Source organism: Bos taurus, chromosome 4 (assembly GCF_002263795.3).
Source record: "Bos taurus isolate L1 Dominette 01449 registration number 42190680 breed Hereford chromosome 4, ARS-UCD2.0, whole genome shotgun sequence".
In the NCBI taxonomy this organism is placed as follows: domain Eukaryota; kingdom Metazoa; phylum Chordata; class Mammalia; order Artiodactyla; family Bovidae; genus Bos; species Bos taurus.
This window is the reverse complement of record NC_037331.1, coordinates 7381637-7405740: the sequence shown is the minus strand read 5'-3', so window position 1 is coordinate 7405740 and position 24104 is coordinate 7381637. Positions and strand designations below refer to the sequence as shown.

The 24104-nt window shown below is 41.7% G+C and overlaps 1 protein-coding gene across 1 annotated transcript in view; it reads left to right on the top strand.

The window, feature by feature from the left end:
* ABCA13 (ATP binding cassette subfamily A member 13) overlaps positions 1–24104 on the top strand; it is a 374331-nt gene that overhangs the window by 172557 nt on the left and 177670 nt on the right. Inside the window, exon 42 of the mRNA XM_059886027.1 lies at positions 5111–5201. Within this exon, the coding sequence (XP_059742010.1) occupies positions 5111–5201 (91 nt within the window). The remainder of the gene's footprint in view (positions 1–5110; positions 5202–24104) is intronic.

Sequence of the window (24104 nt, the reverse complement as noted above, 5' to 3'; positions counted from 1 at the left end):
ATGTCCATAGTGACGCATGGCTTCCTATTTTGTTCAGTGAGCTATAGTTCACTGTGATAATTATTCACTTGGAATTCATATTGGATTTAGCCAGTGGACCCCACTGGGCTGACCTGTGTCTTCTAACATGTCCCCCCATCTTTGAGCTCCAGATCCTATTGTAATTCCCAGGAGCTAAAGTTATTGTCTCTCCCAGGAGCCTGGCTGCTGGATGCCATCATGGTCAGGAGGGGGCTGCTCCCTCTGATCCCTTCCTGGTGGAGTCTCAGGCTCTGCACTCACTCCAGCTCTAGATATATACTGAGAACCACTCGGAACCTCCAGAGCCGGCATATCCCTGGAACCCTGGAGCAGGTGATGCCTTTGTGGAAGCAGAGATCGCAGCGATGAGCTTTGAAGACAGAGGAAGGGGCTTCGAGCCAAAGAAACAGGCCACTAGGAGCTGAAAAAGGAAGCAGAGGGCCTCCTTCCTCAGCCCCTGCAGAGGGAACCCAGCTCTGCAACATCCTGATCTTAGTCCTTGGGTCCATTTTAGATTTCTGACCTTCAGGAGTATAAGGTGGTAGATGTGCATTGTCATAAGCCCCATGTTTGTGACAATTTATTATATCAGCAATTGTGAATTCATTCAAGTTCTTTGAAATAATAGAAGTCCTTCTGTGTGCACGGTGTGACCTGGCAGCAGAGAGCCCTGCCCAGAATCCCATGCCTGGAGAGGCTTGGCCAGTGACTGTCTTATTCTTTATCATTTAAACCATCTCCATGATTTTATCTTCCATTGTTTTTTTAAAAAAAAAAAATCTCTTTGGGGAAGCTGAAAGACGCAGCTTATGTTACATTGGCCAAAGTTAGGCAGTTCTTCCTCTGCTCACGTTCTTCCTGCAGTGATGCTACCATTGTCTTACAGAGGTTGGTCAGTTTTGTGAATTTCTGCAGCATCCAGGCAGAAGGTGTCTTGCACTGGCTGTCTCCAGGATGCAGTCCATCAAGCTGGCATTTTCAGTGCAGGTCAAGTTTGGGGTCTAACCGTGCTTGATGAGGGCACAGGCTCAGCCCTGCGGTCTGAGGATTGATGGCCCAGTTGACACTGAGGTGACCTGGGACCATTATGGAAGTTAGATCCTGCAGCTCTTCTCAATTACCAAAACACAAATCCCTGAATGAAGGCTCCCCAACACCTGACCTTCTGTTCCTTTAGAGGTGCCATAGGCTTTGTTCTTAAATCCATAGTTTTGTTAAATTGTCAGTTGTTTTCACACTGTTTAGTGTCCCTGATATTTAATTTGGTTATTTCTTTCTTCTCAGTTTTATCGACATATAACATTGTATCAGTTTAAAGAGCACAACATTATGATTTATGTATATATTGGGAAATGATCACCATTATAAATTTAGTTATATCCATCGCCTTACATAATTGTGTTTTTTTTTTTGTTATGAGAAATTAAAAAAATTATTCTCTCAGCTACTTTCAAATGTACAACACAGTATTGTTACCTGTAGTCACCCTGCTGTACATTATCGCCCCAGGCTGCTGAGACTAGTCCTTATGACACAAGTTCTGTGTTGTACGGATCTGTCCGGTGGTCTATGAGCTTCTGAGAGCAGGGCCTCTGCCTTTATTTTGTTTCCTCGTCCCAAGTACACAGGTACACATGCACACACACACACTGCCTTGCTAGGAAAGGAGAAAGAGAGGGAAACTGTTAGAAGAGCAGATGAAGATGATTATCAAGACTCCCTCCTTTGTTTTCAAGGTATGTTTTGCATAATTCACAATTACATTTCAAAACCCAATGAAAATTCCCATTAAAATGAGGTACAAAGGAAGCCTTTGCTCAGTGAATGAATCTTGAGTTGCACTATTTCTCCTGTTTCTAATTTCATTCTTGGTAAACGCATCAGGTGAATGCTGGTTTCACTGGGCCTTGGCGCTCTCTTCTTACGGGGATGACCATGCCGATCTCATTGGGTCAACTTAATAATTAAGTGATGTGACACTTTGCAGGCGTCCAGCTGTCATTATTCCTCCTCCCATCACTCTTGGGCTCAGATATCACGAGCTTCTCATTTGGCTAGCATTGTCTTCCCAGCTTTACATGCAAACACATTCACTTTTTGCAACAATTCTATTTTTTGTGTCTTATTATTAATACCGTTAATGAGATGAGGCAGTGAAGGTGACACATGGCACAGCGTTGCTATTCTCTTATTATTAAGCTATTGTTCCCACTTGTAGTAATTGTGAGGTCTGCAGCTTTTCCTTGGGGTCTTACTGGGAATCAGCAAGAGGTTATCTTACTAATAAAAGCAACCTCATCAGATCGAAAGTAATGACAGCTCATGGCTCATCACTAATTCGGAGGACTCAGACTCCTCTCAGCAGGATTCTGCCCAAAATAATTCATCATATGTACTGAGAAGGCAGGTCTCTCCCCCTTGCCAGCTGCTTCTCCCCTGGCAGCCTCTCCCCATCTTCTCCTAGGGGCCACGGGCTCCCAGGAATGCCAAGAGTCAGTCAATATTTCTGTGCTCATTCCCCGAAATAAACTCAGTCAGGATGGAAATGCTGTTTGCAGAGTTCAGAGTCCAGGGAGGGGGTGACTTGAAGTCACAGTGGGAGCCCACCTGGTGGGGAGGCTGCAGCGGGGCCGAGGTCAGGACCCCAGGGCTTTGCAGCAATGGGCAGCAGCGAGGGGGCATGTGTGTGGTGATGCCACCAGGGGAAGGGCAGCACTGGGCAATGCCTGGCTCAGTGATGGTCCCCAGGAGAGGCTGAGTGGACTGTGGCTGAGCAATGAGTGAGGAAACCCACTGCCTGCTCCCGGGTCTGTGGCCGTTATGCACTGAGTTACTGTCACTCTGGTCTCGGGATGTGTGAGTCCTCTGTCTGTGGCGCAAGGCTGACCAGACCTTTGCTGGGCGTGGAGCCCCTGCCTCAGAGCCCAGCGCCTCTGCCCTCTCCACATTGCCTCTCCTCGCACCCTGCGAGGGTTCTCATCAGGGACACCCTCTCTCCTCTGCACGTGGCCTGTCCCCTCCCCTGAGCAGTCACCCACAGACTCCTGTCCTCGCATCTCCCTGTCTCCAGGCACATGCTTTTGCACCTCGCTCGTACTGATTTTGGGCCTAGTCCTTGGATTTAAAATTTTTTTAATGGAAATATAGTTGATATTCAGTGTTGTGGTAGTGTTAGGTGTACAGAAAGTGATTCAGTTGTGTGTATGTATAGTAGTAGTCACTCAGTTGTGTCCTACTCTTTGTGATCCTACGGACTGTAACCCACCAGGTTCCCTTGTTCAAGGGATTCTCTGGGCAAGAATACTGGAGTGGGTAGTCATTCCCTTCTCCAGGGGATCTTCCCAATCCAGGGATTGAACCTGGGTCTCCTGCATTGCAGGCAAATTCTTTACTGTTTGAGCCACCAGGGAAGCTGTGTGTGTGTGTGTGTATACACACACATACATATATGTGTATATATATGTGTATGTATATATATATATGTGCTGTGCTGTGCCTAGTTGCTTAGTCATGTCTGACTCTTAGCAACCCCATGGACTGCAGCCCACCAGGCTCTTCTGTCCACAGGGATTCTCCAGGCAAAAATACTGGAGTGGGTTGCCATGCCCTCCTCCAGGGGATCTTCCCAACACAGGGATCCAACCGAAGTCTCTTGCATTGCAGGCGGATTCTTTACTGTCTGAGCCACCAGGGAAACCCATGAATATTGGAGTATTCATGAATACTGGAATATTGGATCCTTCTCCAGGGGATCTTCCTGACCCGTGAATCAAACCAGGGTCTCCTACATTGCAGGCAGATTCTTTACCAGCTGAGCTACCAGGGAAGCCCATATAATACATATATATGTGTGTTCATATGAATATGTATATATTCTTTTCCAGATCCTTTTCCCTTATAGGTTATTACAAGATATTCAGTATAGTTCCCTGTGCTATACGGTAGATCTTTGTTGGTTATCTGGTTCTTTTATAGTAGTGTGTATGTAAGTTCATTCCAAACTCCTAGTTTATCCCTCCCTCCTTCCCTGTTGGGTAACCGTAGCTCTGTTTCCTATGTCTGTGAGTCTGTTTCTCTTTTGTAAATAAGGTCATCTGTCTCATATTTTAGATAGAATGTATGAGCAATTTTTATGATGTCTTTCTTTTTTTCTGCCTTTCTTCACTTAGTATGATCATCTCTGTGTCCATCCATGTTGCTGCAAATGGCATTATTTCTTTCTTTATTATGGCTGAGTAATATTCCATTGTATGTATGTACCACATTGTCCTTATCCATTCCTCTGCTGATGGACATTTAGGTTGCTTCCATGACCTGGCTACTGTAAAGTGTTGCAGTGAACATGTATCTTTTCAAATTATGTTTTTCTCCAGCTACGTGCCTAGGAATGGGATTGCTGGGTCATGTGGTAGCTCTATTTTTAGTTTTGTAAGGAACCTCCATACTCTTCTTCATAGAGAATGCTCTACATTCCTACCAACAGTGTAGGAGGGTTCCCTTTTCTCCATACCCTCTGCAGCATTTATCGTTCATGGACTTTGATGACAGCCACAGCCCTTCGGTTTGAACAGTGAGGCAGGGCATCGGCGTCCAGCACTAACCAATTACTGACTTCAAGCCAGTTTATAGGACAAACCTGTTTAGGTATTAAGAGGTCCCAGAGCCTGTGGAGAAGACTCTGTGGTGGGGATTGTCACACGTGGGCCCACCCACTCTGAATCCGTGGTGCGGCTCACGAGTTTGTGGCCTGATTCTTCCTGAGTTTCTCAGATGCTGGACAGTGCTTCACAAACCACAGTTGAATTGGATGCTCTGTGTGATCGGCCCCACCACGCTCTGCCCATTCCTTCCTGGCGGCTTGGCCAGGACCGAGGTGCCCTGAGGTTCAGACTGGTTTTACTCACCTTTGTGTCCTGTGGGCAGGACCAGGTGGCCTTAGAGTTCTGTCCCTTAACTGAACGACCAAGTGAAATATGGTGGCTGTTTGGTGAATATTGTCATAATGACCCAGTTGGGTAATTGAGGCAGAAGAGGTACAATGTGGAAGGGAACATAAAATAACGTGAAGCTCTTTTCCGTTTTCAAAAAGGTGTTTCTGCATCTTTTGCAAGATTCCAAGAAGCAACCTGATACTGCCCTGAGCTTGGAGTCGGCACCCCCAGAGCCTGGTCCTGGTCACCGTAAGTCAGGGGACTTCTTTGCATTTCCACTGGGTGAGGGGGCGGGGGTGTGTGAGGGGAGGCCCCCACCCTTACCGCCACCTTGTTGTAACAAAGTAAGTCAGGAAGAGAAAGACCAATACTGTATATTAACGTGTATATATGGTATCTGGTACCAACAGTCCTATGTTCAGGGCAGCAATGGTGACGCAGACGTAAAGAACAGACTTTTGGACTCAGTGGGAGAAGGAGAGGGCGGGATGATTTGAGAGAATAGCATTGGAACATGTGTTACCATACGTAAAATCGACAGTCAGTGCAAGCTTGATGTGTGATGCAGGGCACCAGAAGCCGGTGTCTGTGATAACCTGGACGGGTGAGCTGGGGAGGGAGGTGGGAGGGGGGTTCAGGAGAGAGGGCTCACGTGTATGCCTGTGGCTGATTCGTATTGATCTATGGCAAAATCCATCACAATATTGTAAAGTAATTGTCTTCCCATTAAAATAAATAAATTAAAAAAAAAGTTGGAGAGGAAGAGATTAAGCACAGTGAGGGGTGTAATTGAATGGAGGCAGAAAGCTTAGTGTTTTTCTTTGACTTGAATCAAACATCTGTGTGTTTGTGGGACAGCTTTACATTTCTTCAGAACTTAATTTATCATAGAAGCAATGTCTTAGTGTAGAAAACGAGGGTAACAGAATCAGTCCATTTTGTTTTCCTGCCTCACGAACAAGCCAGTCCAGCATCATTCTCGATGGGCACCTTATGTGCAGGGACTTGGCCAGGATGGGTTTACATGCAGAAAAATCCAAATGTGAGTCTTGCTCCCTGGAGCCTCTGTCCTCTTGGGACTGAAGTGTGTTCTTAAGTTTCACGTGCAGATCTCCATGCACAGGCGTCGGCCATGGAGCAGAACCCTGGTGTGTGACTAGGCCTCAGTGAAGCCAGTTCCTACCCGACCTGTGGGCAGTGACCCAGAAAGGAGGACAGAGCTGGGCTGAAGAGGCCTGGAGGAGGACAGACCTCAGAGGCTTCCTCAGAGACTCCAGGCACATAGAGGGCAAATAAGTGACCAGAACTAAGTGCTTCCGGATGTTGACGACAGATGTTTGGTAGACTGCATTCTCACAAGCAGTGTATGAGTTTCCATTGGCCCTGCTTCCTTTTCAGCTCTTGGTACTGTCAGGCTTAAAAATTATCTATTTTAGGCATCGTAATTGGTTTGTAGGGGTCTCTCATTGTGGTTTTAATTTGCTTTTCCCTAATGATTAATGATGTCGGGTGTATCTTATTCTAACAGCTCTATTGAGATGATAATTTTACACGCCACACAGTTTGTCCATTTAACACAGTTCAGCAGCTTGTAGTTTATTCAGAGTTGTGTATCCCTTGCCCCCATCAAGTTCGGAGCAAGTTGTACTACCACAGGTAAACTCTCCTCAGGTTACCTGTCTCCTCCCCTAAGCCCCGTGTGCTCCAGTCATAGGTCAGCTGTACTCTGCCGTCTGTCTCTGCATGCCTGTCTGCTCTGGACATTCGTACAAGTGGAGCCCACGGCACGTGGGTGTCTGTGTCTGGCGTCCTTTACTCGGCCTGATGTTTCCCAGGGACCACGTGCTGGTCTGTCAGTGCTTCATCCTTTGGTGGCCAGATCATGTTCATTGTCCAGATGCACCAAAATTGGTTTGCTCTTTCACCAGCTAATGATCCTTCGGGTTGCTTCTAATTTGGGGCTATTACGAAGCTGCTGCCATGAGCATCTGTGTATGAGTTATCTGTGGACGTACGTTCTCTCCTGGGCGTGCATCTAGGAGTGAGATCACTGGTTAATCATGTGAGGACCTGCCGGACTATGATCTTCCTCCAGTTTCCAGCAACAGGTACCTCACTTCCTCTTGAGCCTCCTCGGTGGCATCTGTAAAGTTCAGGTTTCAGACTGTCTAAAGAAGTTTAAGCTGACTTCACTCAGTATAATAATCTCTAGGTCCATCCGTGTTGATGCAAATGGCATTATTTCATTCTTTTTAGTGGTTGAGTAATATTCCATTGTGTGTAAATGCCACATCTTCTTTACCATTCATCTGTCAGTGGACATTTAGGTTGTTTCCATGCCTTGGCTATTGTGAATAGGGCTGCAGTGAACACAGGGGTGTATGTATCTTTTTGAGCTATAGTTTTGTTCAAAATATGCTCAGAAGTGGGATTGGTGGATCGTATGGTAGCTCTGTTTTTAGTTTTAAAAGGAACCACTGTACTGTTCTCCATAGCAGCTGCACCAGTTTACATTCCCATCAGCAGTGTAAGAGGGTTCCCTTTTCAACACAGTCTCTACAGTATTTATTATTTGTAGATTTTTTTTTTTTTATGATGGCCTTTCTGTTTACTGTGAGGTGATACCTCATTGTAGTTTCGATTTATATTTCTCCAATAATTAATGATATTTAGTATCTTTCATGAATTGGAGAAGGAAATAGCAACCCACTCCAGTGTTCTTGCCTGGAGAATCCCAGGGATGGGGGAGCCTGGTGGGCTGCAGTCCATGGGGTCACACAGAGTCGGACATGACTGAAGTGACTTAGCAGCAGAAGCAGCAGCATCTTTTCATGTACTCTTGGCTATTTGTATGTCTTCTTTGGAGAAATGTCTTCTTAGATCTGCCCATTTTTTTGATTGGATTGTTTTTTTTTTTGATATTGAGTTGCATGAGCTGTTTATAAATTTGGGGGACTAATCCCTTGTCACTCACATCTTTTGCAAATATTTTCTCCCATTCTGGGGTTGTTTTTTTGCTTCTCTTATGGTTTTCTTTGCTGTGGAAAAGCTTTTAAGATTAATTAGGTCCCACTGATTATTTTTGTTTTTATTTCCATTATTCTAGGAGATGCCTTGGAAAAAATATTGCTGCAATTTGTGTCAAAGTGTGTTCTGCCTATGTTTCCTCTAAGAGTTTTATAGTATCCATTTTGAGTTTATTTTTGTGAATGGTGTTAAAGAATGTGCTGCTTTCATTTTTTACATGTTTTCCTGATATGATTTATTGAAGATATTGTCTTTCCTCCATTGTATAGTCTTGCCTTCTTGGTCATAGATATGTGACTGTAGGCATGTGGGTTTATTTCTCGGTTTGCTGACCTATTCCATTGATCTGTATTTCTGTTTTTGTGCCTGTGCCATACTGTGTTGATGACTGCAGCTTTATAGTATAGTTTGAAGTCAGGGAGCCCGGTTCCTCCAATTCTGTTTATCTTTGTCAAGATTGCTTTGGCTGTTCAGCATCTTTTATGTCTCCATACAGATTTTTAAGATTTTTTGTTTTAGCTCTATGAAAAATGCCATTGGTAGTTTGACAGGGATTGTATTGAATCTGTAAATTGTGTTGGTTAGTATAGTCATTTTGATAATATTCATTATTCCAATCCAAGAACATCGTATATCTTTCCATTTGTTTGTGTTATCTTTGATTTCTTTCATCAGTACCTTATAGTTTTCGAGTACAAGTCTTTTGCTCCTTAGGTAAGTTTATTCATAGGTATTTAATTCTTTTTGAGATAATGGTAATGGGGATTGCTTCCTTGAGTTCCGTTTCTGAATTTTTGTTTTTAGCGTCAAAATGCAGCAAAATTCTGTGTATTAACTTTGTATCCTGAAACATCACCAGATTCATTGATTAACTCTAGTAGTTTTCTGGTAGTATCCCTAGGATTTTCTATCTATAGTATTGTCATTTGGAGACAGTGACAGTTTTACTTCTTTTCCAATTTGGATTGGAATTTGAATTCCTTTTTTTCCCTTTTGTTCACTGATTGCTATGGCAAGGAATTCCAAAACTGTATTGAATAATAGAGGTGAGAGTGGACATCCTTGTCTTGTTCCTAATCTTAGAAGAAATTCAGTTTTTCACCATTGAGAATAATGTTTGCTCTGAGTTTGTCATATATGGCCTTTATTATGTTGAGGTAAGTTCCCTCATGGTCAACAAAAGAGTCCGAAATGCAGTACTTGGATGCAGTCTCAAAAATGACAGAATGATCTCTGTTTATTTCCAAGGCAAACCATTCAATATCATAGTAATCCAAGTCTATACCCCAACCAGTAACTCCGAAGAAGCTGAAGATGAACGGTTCTGTGAAGACCTACAAGACCTTTTAGAACTAACACCCCCAAAAGATGTCCTTTTCATTATAGGGGACTGGAATGCAAAAGTAGGAAGTCAAGAAACACCTGGGGTAACAGGCAAATTTGGACTTGGAATACAGAATGAAGCAGGGCAAAGGCTAATCGAGTTTTGCCAAGAGAACACACTGGTCATAGCAAACACCCTCTTCCAACAACACAAGAGAAGGCTCTACACATGGACATCACCAGATGGTCAACACCAAAATCAGATTGATTATATTCTTTGCAGCCAAAGATGGAGAAGCTCTATACAGTCAGCAAAAACAAGACCAGGAGCTGACTGTGGCTCAGATCATGAACTCCTTATTGCAAAATTCAGACTTAAATTGAAGAAAGTAGGGAAAACCACTAGACCATTCAGGTATGACCTAAATCAAATCCCTTATGATTATACAGTGGAAGTGAGAAATAGATTTAAGGGACTAGATCTGATATAGTGCCTGATGAACTATGGATGGAGGTTTGTGACATTGTACGGGAGACAGGGATCAAGACCATCCCTATGGAAAAGAAATGCAGAAAAGCAAAATGGCTGTCTGAGGAGGCCTTACAAATAGCTGTGAAAAGAAGAGAAGTGAAAAGCAAATGAGAAAAGGAAAGATAAAAGCATCTGAATGCAGAGTTCCAAAGAATATCAAGGAGAGATAAGAAAGCCTTCCTCAGTGATCAATGCAAAAAATAGAGGAAAACAACAGAATGGGAAAGACTAGAGATCTCTTCAAGAAAATTAGAGATACCAAGGGAACATTTCATGTAAAGGTTGGATAAAGGACAGAAATGGCATGGACCTAACAGAAGCAGAAGATATTAAGAAGAGGTGGCAAGAATATACAGAAGAACTGTACAAAAAAGATCTTCATGACCCAGATAATCATGATGGTGTGATCATTGACCTAGAGCCAGACATCCTGGAATGTGAAGTCAAGTGGGCCTTAGAAAGCATCACTACGAACAAAGCTAGTGGAGGTGATGGAATTCCAGTTGAGCTGTTTCAAATCCTGAAAGATGATGCTGTGAAAGTGCTGCACTCAATATGCCAGCAAATTTGGAAAACAGCAGTGGCCACAGGACTGGAAAAGGTCGGTTTTCATTCCAATCCCAAAGAAAGGCAATGCCAAAGAATGTTCAAACTACCATACAATTGCACTCATCTCACAGAGCTAGTAAAGTAATGCTCAAAATTCTCCAAGCCAGGCTTCAGCATTACATGAACCGTGAACTTCCAGATGTTCAAGCTGGTTTTAGAAAAGGCAGAGGACCCAGAGATCAAATTGCCAACATCTGCTGGATCATGGAAAAAGCAAGAGAGTTCCAGAAAAACATCTATGTCTGCTTTATTAACTATGCCAAAGCCTTTGACTGTGTGGATCACAATAAACTGTGGAAAATTCTGAAAGAGATGGGAATACCAGACCACCTGAACTGCCTCTTGAGAAATTTGTATGCAGGTCAGGAAGCAACAGTTAGAACTGGACATGGAACAACAGACTGGTTCCAAATAGGAAAAGGAGTCCATCAAGGCTGTATACTGTCACCCTGCTTATATAACTTATATGCAGAGTACATCAGGAGAAACGCTGGGCTGGAAGAAGCACAAGCTGGAATTAAGATTGCCGGAGAAATATCAATAACCTCAGATATGCAGATGACACCACCCTTATGGGAGAAAGTGAAGAAGAACTAAAAAGCTTGTTGATGAAAATGAAAGAGGAGAGTGAAAAAGTTGGCTTAAAGCTCAACATTCAGAAAATGACCATCATGGCATCTGATCCCATTACTTCATGGCAAATAGATGGGGAAACAGTGGAAACAGTGTCAGACTTTATTTTTTTGGGATCCAAAATCACTGCAGATGGTGATTGCAGCCATGAAATTAAAAGACGCTTACTCCTTGGAAGGAAAATTATGAACAACCTAGATAGCGTATTCAAAAGCAGAGACATTACTTTACCGAAAAAGTTCCGTCTAGTCAAGGCTGTGGTTTTTCCAGTGGTCATGTATGGATGTGAGAGTATAAAGAAAGCTGAGCACCGAAGAATTGATGCTTTTGAACTGTGGTGTTAGAGAAGACTCTTGAGAGTCCCTTGGACTGCAAGGAGATCCAACCAGTCCATTCTAAAGGAGATCAGTCCTGGGTGTTCTTTGGAAGGACTGATGCTGAAGCTGAAACTCCATTACTTTGGCCACCTGATGTGAAGAGCTGACTCATTTTAAAAGACCCTGATGCTGGGAAAGATTGAGGGAAGGAAGAGAAGGGGACGACAGAGGATGAGATGGTTGGATGGCATCACTGACTTGATGGACATGAGGTTGGGTAAACTCCAGGAGTTGTTGATGGACAGGGAGGCCTGGCATGCTGCAGTTCATGGGGTTGCAAAGAGTCTGACATGACTGAGTGGCTGAACTGAACTGAGGTTCCCTTTAGGATTTACTTTCTGGAAAGATTTTTTAAAAATCATAAATGGGTATTTAATTTTGTCAAAAACTTTTTATGCAACTATTGAGATGATCATATGGTTTTATTCTTCAGTTTGTTAGTGTGGTATATCATACTGATTTGCAGGTGTTGAAAAATCCTTGTATCCCTGGGATAAATCTCACTTAATCATGGTGTATGATCCTTTTAATGTGTTGTTGGATTTGGTTTGCTTGTATTTTGTTAAGGATTTTGCATCTGTGTCCATCAGTGGTATTGGCCTGTAATTTTCTTCTTTTGTGTTGTCTTTGTCTGATTTTGCTATCAGAGTGATGGTGGTCTTATAGAATGTGGGAGTGTTCCTCCCTCTGCAACTTTTTGGAATTGTTTAAAATGATAGGTGTTAGCTCTTCTCTAAATGTTTGATAGAATTTATGTGTGAAGTCATTTGGTCCTGGACTTTTGTTTGTTTGGAGTTTTTATTTTTTTATTTTTTTTAAATTTTATTTTATTTTTAAACTTTACAGTATTGTATTGGTTCTGCCATATATCGAAATGAATCCACCACAGGCATACACGTGTTCCCCATCCTGAACCCTCCTCCCTCCTCCCTCCCCATACCATCCCTCTGGGTCATCCCAGTGCACCAGCCCCAAGCATCCAGTATCGTGCATTGAATCTGGACTGGTGACTCATTTCATATATGATATTATACATATTTCAATACCATTCTCCCAAATCATCCCACCCTCTCCCTCTCCCACAGAGTCCAAAAGACTGTTCTATACATCAGTGTCTCTTTTGCTGTCTCGTATACAGGGTTATTGTTACCATCTTTCTAAATTCCATATATATGCGTTAGTATACTATATTGGTGTTTTTCTTTCTGGCTTACTTCACTCTGGATAATAGGCTCCAGTTTCATCCACCTCATTAGAACTGATTCAAATGTATTCTTTTTAATGGCTGAATAATACTCCATTGTGTATATGTACCACAGCTTTCTTATCCATTCATCTGCTGATGGACATCTAGGTTGCTTCCACGTCCTGGCTATTATAAACAGTGCTGCGATGAACATTGGGGTACATGTGTCTCTTTCCCTTCTGGTTTCCTCAGTGTGTATGCCCAGCAGTGGGATTGCTGGATCATAAGGCAGTTCTATTTCCAGTTTTGTAAGGAATCTCCACACTGTTCTCCATAGTGGCTGTACTAGTTTGCATTCCCACCAACAGTGTAAGAGGGTTCCCTTTTCTCCATACCCTCTCCAGCATTTATTGCTTGTAGACTTTTGGATCGCAGCCATTCTGACTGGCTGTTTGGAGTTTTTAAATCGCAGTTTCAGTTTTATTACTTGTGATTAGTCTGTTCATATTTTCTATTTCTTCCTGGTTCAGTCTTGAGAGATTGTACCTTTCTAAGAATTTGTCTGTTTCTTTCATGTCTGTTTTATTAGCATATAGTTGCTTCCAATAGTTTCTTATGGTCCTTTGTGTTTCTGTGCTGTCTATATAACTTTTTTTTTGGCCATACCACGTGGCACATGGGATCTTAGTTCCCCAACCAGGACTAAACCCCCGTCCCCTGCATTGGAAGTGCAGAGTCGTAGCCGCTGGGCTGCTAGGGAAGCCCCATAACTCCTCCTTTTCTGTTTCTAATTTTGTTGATTTGAGCCCTCTTCCTTTTTTTCTTGATGAGTCTGGCCTAAGGTTTGCCAGTTTTGTTTATCTTTTCAGAGAACTAGCTTTTAGTTTCATTGATCTTTCCTATTGTTTTCTTCATTTCTGTTTCACTTATTTCCACTCTGATCTTTTTGGTTTCTTTCCTTCTACTAACTTTAGGTTTTGCTTGTCCTTTTCTTTCTAGTTTCCTTAGGTGTAAGGTTAGGTTGTTTATTTTTGATTTTTCTTGCTTATAAGGTTGTATTGCTATGAGCTTCCTTCTTAGAACTGCTTTCCTGCATCCCATAGGATTTGAATCATTGTGCTTTCATTTTCATTTGTCTCCAGGTCTTCTTTGATTTCCTTTTTTATATTTTTTAGTGATTCATTGGTTGTTTAGTAGCATATTGTTTCACCTCTACATGTTTGTGTTTTTTAATAGATTTTTCTTCCTTGTGGTTGATTTCTAATTTCATAGTGTTGTGGTTGGAAAGGATGCTTGATGATTTCAATTTTCTTCAATTCACCAAGGCTCGGTTTGTCGCCCAGCATATGGTCAATCCTGGAGAATGTTCCATGTGGACTTGAGAAGAATGTGTATTCTGCTGCTTTTGGATGGATGTTCTATAAGTATTAATCAAGTCATCTGGTCTAATGTGTCATTTAAGGCCTATGTTTCCTTATTGATTTTCTGAGTGTTCTGTCCATTGATTCAAGTCGGGTGTTAAAGTCCTCCACTATTATTGTGTTATTGTCTATTTCTCCCTTTATACCTGTTAGTATATGTCTTATATATTGAGATGTCCTGTGTTGGGTTATATGTATTTATAATTGTTATAACTTCCTGGATCGATTCATTGATCATTATGTAGTGTCTTTCTTTGGCTCTTGTAACAGTATTTTAGTCTTCTTTGTCTGATATGAGAATTGCTACTACACCTTTCTTTTTTTATTTTTTTTAACTTTACAATATTGTATTTGTTTTGCCATATATCAACATGAATCCACCACGGGTATACACGTGTTCCCCATCCTGAACCCTCCTCCCTCCTCCCTCCCCCTACCATCTGTCTGGGTCGTCCCAGTGCACCAGCCCTAAGCATCCAGTATCGTGCATCGAACCTGGACTGGCGACTCGTTTCATATATGATATTATACATGTTTCAATACCATTCTCCCAAATCATCCCACCCTCTCCCTCTCCCACAGAGTCCAAAAGACTGTTCTATACATCAGTGTCTCTTTTGCTGTCTCGTATACAGGGTTATTGTTACCATCTTTCTAAATTCCATATATATGCGTTAGTATACTATATTGGTGTTTTTCTTTCTGGCTTACTTCTCTCTGGATAATAGGCTCCAGTTTCATCCACCTCATTAGAACTGATTCAAATGTATTCTTTTTAATGGCTGAATAATACTCCATTGTGTATATGTACCACAGCTTTCTTATCCATTCATCTGCTGATGGACATCTAGGTTGCTTCCATGTCCTGGCTATTACAAACAGTGCTGCGATGAACATTGGGGTACATGTGTCTCTTTCCCTTCTGGTTTCCTCAGTGTGTATGCCCAGCAGTGGGATTGCTGGATCATAAGGCAGTTCTATTTCCAGTTTTGTAAGGAATCTCCACACTGTTCTCCATAGTGGCTGTGCTAGTTTGCATTCCCACCAACAGTGTAAGAGGGTTCCCTTTTCTCCATACCCTCTCCAGCATTTATTGCTTGTAGACTTTTGGATCGCAGCCATTCTGACTGGTGTGAAATGGTACCTCATAGTGATTTTGATTTGCATTTCTCTGATAATGAGTGATGTTGAGCATCTTTTCATGTGTTTGTTAGCCATCTGTACGTCTTCTTTGGAGAAATGTCTATTTAGTTCTTTGGCCCATTTTTTGACTGGGTCATTTATTTTTCTGGAATTGAACTGCAGGAGCTGCTTGTGTATTTTTGAGATTAGTTGTTTGTCAGTTGCTTCATTTGCTATTATTTTATCCCATTCTGAAGGCTTTTTCACCTTGCTTATAGTTTCCTTTGTTGTGCAGAAGCTTTTATGTTTAATTAGGTCCCATTTGTCTATTTTTGCTTTTATTTCCAATATTCTGGGAGGTGGGTCATAGAGGATCCTGCTGTGATGTATGTCGGAGAGTGTTTTGCCTATGTTCTCCTCTAGGAGTTTTATAGTTTCTGGTCTTACGTTTAGATCTTTAACCCATTTTGAGTTTATTTTTGTGTATGGTGTTAGAAGAGTCTGTACGTGTCCCTAGATCTGAAGTGGGTTTCTTATAGACAGCATATATATGGGTCTTGTTTTTGTATCCATTCAATCAGTCTATGTCCTTTGGTCGTAGCATTTAATTCATTTACATTTAAGGTAATTATCAATATGTATGTTCTTATTGACATTTTGTTAATTGTTTTGGGTTTATTTTTGTAGGTGTTTTTTCTTCCCTTTCTCTTTTGTTCTCTTGTGATTTGATGCCTAATTTTAGTGTTGTGTTTGGATTGCTTTGGTGTGTGTTTGTGTGTGTGTGCATGTATAATGGAGATTTTCAGTTTGCAGTTGCTATAAGGTTTTGATATAGCAGGCTATATATACATACACACATACATACACACACACACACACACACACACACAAGATTGCTTGAAGTTACTGATCTTTTAGTTTCAAATGCATTTCCAATATCCTACATTTGTAGTCTCTTCTTACAATTGCTGGTTTTACATCATATTTGTGTGCAAAATATTCACTTATCTCCCAGTCTCTGAGGTCAGAAGTCTGGAGTCTCCCAAGGCTGAAATAGAGGTGCCATCTGCTCTACATTCTTATTTAGACTCCTCCTTATCTGGATCCTCTACCAGATTTTCTCAGCTTGTGGGTAGAATTTAGGTCCTTGTGCTCATAGAAGGCAATGGCAACCCACTCTAGTACTCTTGCCTGGAAAATCCCATGGATGGAGGAGCCTGGTAGGCTGTAGTCCATGGGGTCACTAAGAGTTGGGCATGACTGAGCGACTTCACTTTCACTTTTCACTTTCATGCATTGGAGAAGAAAATGGCAACCCACTCCAGCGTTCTTGCCTGGAGAATCCCAGGGACAGAGGAGCCTAGTGGGCTGCTCTATGGGGTTGCACAGAGTCGGACATGACTGAAGCAACTTAGCAGCAGCAGCAGCTCATAGAACTGGGCTCTACCATGGTTGGCCAGCAGTGAATGGATTTGCTCTCAGATCCTATAAGTCACCCTCAGGTCTTAGCCATGTGGCTCTCACACAAGAGGATGCATTTCTTCTTCAGATTGAACAGGAGAAAGTCCCTGTTTTGATTTTTTTAAAGGCAATCTTAATTAAATATGTAAGTTTTTACTTCTGCTGTTGTGTAGCCTAAGTGTAGGAGTGACAGCTGTTAGATTCAAGGTCTTCCCCTATAGTCAAAGGAAAAGGCCTGTAACCCTTTATGAAGGGTCAGCCTTTGGGTTCCTTCAGACTTATATTATTGTAACTGCCGAGCTTATTTCCATGTTACTAATTAATTTGGGCCCCTCTTCATATTTACAGTGATTTGAATTTGTTTCAAAATCCTGTAATTGTTTACTTTTCCCATGAATCATTAATTTTTAAAAGTAGTGTTTTATGTGTGTTTTTACTAACAGAAACTGGGTGTATCTGACCATAAAGGGCACAGTTCTCAGGCACACAGTTGGGTGAACTTCCCATGGTGCACCTGTGCAGCCATCGCCCAGGCTGGCTTGGCTGGCCCTCATGTTCTCGCCCAGTCAGACCTTTCCTCTGACAGTAGCGCTCTAACTTTCAGTAGTTTTGCCTGTTTTCTTAACTTCATATGAGTGGAATAATACAATATGCACAAAATTGTGTGGGTTTTTTTCCTATGTTTTATCTCTGAGATTCATCTGTGTTACTGCTTGTGTAACTTCTGTGTTAATATTCCGCTGTAGATGTCATAACTTGTCTCTGTTTTATATAAAATTTTTATTTTAACTGAACAGAGGCATTATTTTTTCTTTTCAGTACTAGAATGTTGCCTAAGGGGTTAATTTTTGAGTCTTCAGTTTTTTATGTCACATTAGTTAAATGACTTTTATATATAGGCACAAATTTAAAGAAAATATGATTATGCTCTCATAAACATTTTGTCATTGTTGAGAATTTAAGATATTTACATTGAAAATGTATTGCCTACATATATATCCTCTTCATTCTGGCTATATGTCTCTTTTGAAAAATGATAATTCCATGTTCTGAATTTGGGGAACATTATGAAAATCCATGTAAATATGTTAGAAATAGACATACAAAAAAGCTAACATTACTTGAAAAAGAGGTATGTTTTAAATTTTAAAGAGAATCCCAAGGAAAGAAAAATTATAGTGTTTTCCATTACTGTTGTAAAATATGATATAAAAATGTAATCTCATTTATCATTGAAATTACAAATTATGGAACTGGAAAATACATCATTTGAAAATCTATTTAAGTATTTCATTACTAAAAAAGAAATGAGTCCAAGAAACATTAAAACAAATTTGGTACCAGATTGCCTACATTTACCAATTTTATCATATTCTGCAAAATCCTCCTGTTCAGCTCAGCATGAGGCCTGTACCTAAGTAAAATTTATGCTACTTCCTGGAAGTAATTTTATCGGAAAGCTAGATCAGGATTTCGGAGACTGTGTGTTTTCATGTCTTCTGGGTAAAATGCTTTAGTGACTATGTTTGTCTATTTTTGTTTGCGTGATCCCCATTAGGGAAACATGATTTCTAGAGTAACCACTTACAGAAAGGTTCCTCTTCCAACGAATGCCCTGGAAACTTACTGTTTGTCATGTTTTCCTATACCGGGGGCACCCCCTACCCCTGCAGATACCCCTTCTCTCTACACACCCCGTGTCTTCAGAAACAGCCTGCCAGTAAGTCAGTTCTTATTTCTCTGAGAGACTGATGAAGGCAGAATAAACTATAGAATATAGACTTAATCCTTGGAGCCCCAGTGCTCCACAGAGATGAGCTGTGAAGTCTAGTCCTGTGCGGTGAGGCAGGCGTGGGAACTGCCCCCACATAGAGGCACCCAGAGGGCATCAGACCTGTGACACACACACTGTGTGTGTGTTCTCACTACACACCCACAGCCAGCCTAGAGGCAGGCCTTCCCACCTGTCTGGGTGAGGAGGCTGAGATTAAGTTATCCTGTCTGTCTGCCCACCCTCAGCAGGTCCAGCAGGAAACGCCCATCCAGGTGCACTACCTGCTGTTTCGGTCTCTTTGGATCCTTTATTTTTTGCAAAGGCTTTTCCAAGATCTAATATACTTGGGTTTATTATAATACTTGATGTATACCTAGAGAACTGGATTCACTGGTTGACTTACTGAAAAATTTACTGAGCACACATCAAAATGTTGACCCAGAGAATTTGTTGAGATATTGAGCACTGAACGTCACCCCCAGATTCCCAGTTTAGTTGTTTAGGATGGGGGCCAAGGACCTGCATATCTGATGAGCTCCCAGGCATTGCTGCTGCTCCAGGCCCCACACCTTGAATCCACTGGTTGGGTGGAATAGTTGGGCAGTTCTACTTAGAATCACAAGTTTCAAGTCTGTTGGCTCTTTCTGCTGCTTTCTAGCAGGGCATTGGTGTTGCGGACTGAATGATGAATGATGAAAGAAAGTGAAAGTGTTAGTTGCTCAGTTGTGTCCAACTCTTTGTGACTCTATGGACTGTAGCCCACCAGGCTCCTCTGTCCATGGGATTCTCCAGGCAAGAATCCTGGAGTGGGTTGCCATTTCCTCCTCCAGGGGATCTTCCTGACCCAAGGACTGAACCCAGGTCTCCCACATTGCAGGCATATTCTTTATTGTCTGAGGCACAGGGACTAAATGGTGTCTGTTAAAGTACTGGTCCCACCACCTCAGCAGGTGAGTGTGTTTGGAGGCAGGGTCTTTAAAAAATCATTTTTTTTAATGCAATCTTTTTAAAAATTTATTTATTTTAATTGGAGGCTAATTACAATATTATATTGGTATTGCCATACATTGACATGAAACCGCCGTGGGTGTACATGTGTTCCCCATCCTGAACCCTCCTCCTACCTCCCTCCACATCAAATCCCTCTGGGTCATCCCGGTGCACCAGCCCCGAGCACCCTATATCATACATCAGACCTGGACTGGTGATCCATTTCACATATGATAATATACATGTTTCAGTGCCATTCTCCCAAGTCATCCCACCTTTGCCATCTCCCACATAGTCCAAAAGACTGTTCTATACATCTATACATCTGTCTCTTTTGCTGTCTTGCATATACGGTCATCATTACCATCTTTCTAAATTCCATATATATGCGTTAGTATACTGTATTGGTGTTTTTCTTTCTGACTTACTTCACTCTGTATAATAGGCTCCAGTTTCATCCACCTCATTAGAACTGATTCAAGTGTATTCTTTTTAATGGTTGAGTAATATTCCATCGCGACCCAGATAATCACAATGGTGTGATCACTGACCTAGAGCCAGACATCTTGGAATGTAAAGTCAAGTGGGCCTTAGAAAGCATCACTACGAACAAAGCTAGTGGAAGTGATGGAATTCCAGTTGAGCTATTTCAAATCCTGAAAGATGATGCTGTGAAAGTGCTGCACTCAATATGCCAGCACATTTCGAAAACTCAGCAGTGACCACAGGACTGGAAATGGTCAGTTTTCATTCCAATCCCAAAGAAAGGCAATGCCAAAGAATGCTGAAACTACCGCATAATTGCACTCATCTCACACGCTAGTAAAGTCATGCTCAAAATTCTCCAGGCCAGGCTTCAGGAATACGTGAACCGTGAACTTCCTGATGTTCAAGCTGGTTTTAGAAAAGGCAGAGGAACCAGAGATCAAATTGCCAACATCCGCTGGATCATGGAAAAAGCAAGAGAGTTCCAGAAAAACATCTATGTCTGCTTTATTGACTATGCCAAAGCCTTTGACTGTGTGGATCACAATAAACTGTGGAAAATTCTGAAAGAGATGGGAATACCAGACCACCTGACCTGCCTCTTGAGAAATCTGTATGCAAGTCAGGAAGCAACAGTTAGAACTGGACATGGAACAACAGACTGGTTCCAAATAGGAAAAGGAGTCCATCAAGGCTGTATATTATCACCCTGCTTATTTAACTTATATGCAGAGTACATCATGAGAAACTCTGGACTGGAAGAAACACAAGCTGGAATCAAGATTGCCGGGAGAAATATCAATAACCTCAGATATGCAGATGACACCACCCTTATGGCAGGAAGTGAAGAGGAACTAAAAAGCCTCTTGATGAAAGTGAAAGTGGAGAGTGAAAAAGTTGGCTTAAAGCTCAACATTCAGAAAATGACCATCATGGCATCTGGTCCCATCACTTCATGGCAAATAGATGGGGAAACAGTGGAAACAGTGGCTGACTTTATAGAAAAATAAAATAAAAATGCTGGAGATTTTACTCACTGCAGATGGTGACTGCAGCCATGAAATTAAAAGACTCTTACTCCTTGGAAGGAAAGTTATGACCAACCTAGATAGCATATTCAAAAGCAGAGACATTACTTTGCCAACAAAGGTCCGTCTAGTCAAGGCTATGGTTTTTCCTGTGGTCATGTATGGATGTGAGAGTTGGACTGTGAAGAAGGCTGAGCGCTAAAGAATTGATGCTTTTGAACTGTGGTGTTGGAGAAGACTCTTGAGAGTCCCTTGAACTGCAAGGAGATCCAACCCGTCCATTCTGAAGGAGATCAGCCCTGGGATTTCTTTGGAAGGAATGATGCTAAAGCTGAAACTCCAGTACTTTGGCCACCTCATGCGAAGAATTGACTCATTGGAAAGGACTCTGATGCTAGGAGGGATTGGGGGCAGGAGGAGAAGGGGACAACAGAGGATGAGATGGCTGGATGGCATCACTGACTTGATGGACGTGAGTCTCAGTGAACTCCGGGAGTTGGTGATGGACAGGGAGGCCTGGCATGCTGTGATTCATTGGGTCACAAAGAGTCAGACATGACTGAGCGACTGAACTGAACTGAACTGAACTAAATATTCCATTGTGTGTATGTACCACAGCTTTCTTATCCATTCGTCTGCTGATGGACGTCTAGGTTGCTTCCATGTCCTGGCCATTATAAACAGTGCTGCAATGAACATTGGGGTACACGTGTCTCTTTCATTTCTGGTTTCCTCGGTGTGTATGCCCAGTAGTGGGATTATTGGATCATATGGCAGTTCTATTTCCATTTTTTTAAGGGATCTCCACACTATTCTCCATAGTGTCTGTACCAGTTTGCATTCCCACCAACAGTGTAAGAGGGTTCCCTTTTCTCCACACCTTCTCCAGGATTTATTGCTTGTACACTTTTGGATGGCAGCCATTCTGACAGATGTGAGATGGTACTTCATTGTAGTTTTGATTTGCATTTCTCTGATAATGAGTGATGTTGAGCATCTTTTCATGTGTTTGTTAGCCATCTGTATGTCTTCTTTGGAGAAATGTCTGTCTAGTTCTTTGGCCCATTTTTTGATTGGGTCATTTATTTTTCTGGAATTGAGCTGCAGGAGCTGCTTGTATATTTTTGAGATTAATTCTTTGTCAGTTACTTTGTTTGCTATTATTTTATCCCATTCTGAAGGGTGTCTTTTCACCTTGCTTATAGTTTCCTTTGTTGTGCCCAAACTCATTCTATGAGGCCACCATCACCCTAATACCGAAACCTGACAAAGATGCCAGAAAAAAAGAAAACTACAGGCCAATATCAGTGATGAACATAGATGCAAAAATCCTTAACAAAATTCTAGCAGTCAGAATCCAATAACACATTAAAAAGATCATATACCATGATCAAGTGGGCTTTATCCCAGAGATGCAAGGATTATTCAATATCTGCAAATCAGTCAGTGTAATACACCACATTAACAAATTGAAAAATAAAAGCCATATGATTATCTCAATAGACACAGAGAAAGCCTTTGACAAAATTCAACATCCATTTATGATTAAAAAAACTCTCCAGAAAGCAGGAATAGAAGGAACATACCTCAACATAATAAAAGCTATATATGACAAACTCACAGCAAACATTATCCTCAATGGTGAAAATTGAAAGCATTTCCCCTAAAGTCAGGAACAAGACAAGGGTGCCCAGTTTTGGCCACAGCAATCAGAGTAGAAGAAGAAATAAAAGGAATCCAAATTGGAAAAGAAGAAGTAAAACTCTCACTGTTTGCAGATGACATGATCCTCTCCATAGAAAACCCTAAAGACTCCACCAGAAAATTACCAGAGCTAATCAATGAATATAGTAAAGTTTCAGGAAATAAAATCAACACACAGAAATCCCTTGCATTCCTATACACTAATAATGAGAAAATAGAAAGAGAAATTAAGGAAACAATTCCATTCACCATTGCAAAGAAAAGAATATAATACTTAGGAATATATCTACCTAAAGAAACTAAAGACCTATATATAGAAAACTATAAAACACTGGTGAAAGAAATCAAAGAGGATACTAATAGATGGAGAAATATACCATGTTCATGGATTGGAAGAATCAATATAGTGAAAATGAGTATACTACCCAAAGCAACCTATAGATTCAATGCAATCCCTACCAAGCTACCAACGGTATTTTTCACAGAGCTAGAACAAATAATTTCACAATTTGTATGGAAATACAAAAAACCTCGAATAGCCAAAGCCATCTTGAGAAAGAAGACTGGAACTGGAGGAATCAACCTGCCTGACTTCAGGCTCTACTACAAAGCCACAGTCATCAAGACAATATGGTAGTGGCACAAAGACAGAACTATTGATCAATGGAACAAAAGAGAAAGCCCAGAGATAAATCCACGCACCTATGGTCTCCTTATCTTTGTTGTGCAAAAGCTTTTAAGTTTAATTCGGTCCCATTTGTTTATTTTTGCTTTTATTTCTTTTACTCTGGGAGGTGGGTCAAAGAGGATCCTGCTGTGATTTATGTCAGAGAGTGTTTTGCCTATGTTTTCCTCTAGGAGTTTTATAGTTTCTAGTCTTACATTTAGATTTTTAATCCATTTTGAGTTTATTTTTGCATATGGTATTAGAAAGTGTTCTAGTTTCATTCTTTTACAAGTGGTTGACCAGTTTTCCCAGCACCACTTGTTAAAGAGATTGTCTTTTATCCATTGTATAGTCTTGCCTCCTTTGTCAAAGATAAGGTGTCCATAGGTGCGTTAAGTGAGGTTACACGAATGGGTACTAAACCTGTATGACTGGTCTCCTCAGGAAAGGCGATTTGGCCATAAAAAGAGACACCAGAGAGCGTGCCTGACTGGGAAGAGCCATGTGAGGACCCCATCTGCTGGCCTGGAAGGGAGGCCTCAGGCACAGCAGCTCTGCTGGCACCTGATCTTGGACCTCCAGCCTCAATGCCAGAGATAAAGCATATTTCTATAGCTGAATCCACCAGGACTGCCTACTTTGAAAGGCTTTCAGAGCAACTGGTGCAGCCAAACAGCACGAGGTGTTTCCCTGCTGTGCTCTTCACACAGGACACGAAGGTGGAGTTGCAGGGTCCAGCCCTGTGGCTCAGCCACACCCTTGGTGACCTTGACCTTCTGCCTGCCTTGAATCCGCTGACCCCAGGGCATGGT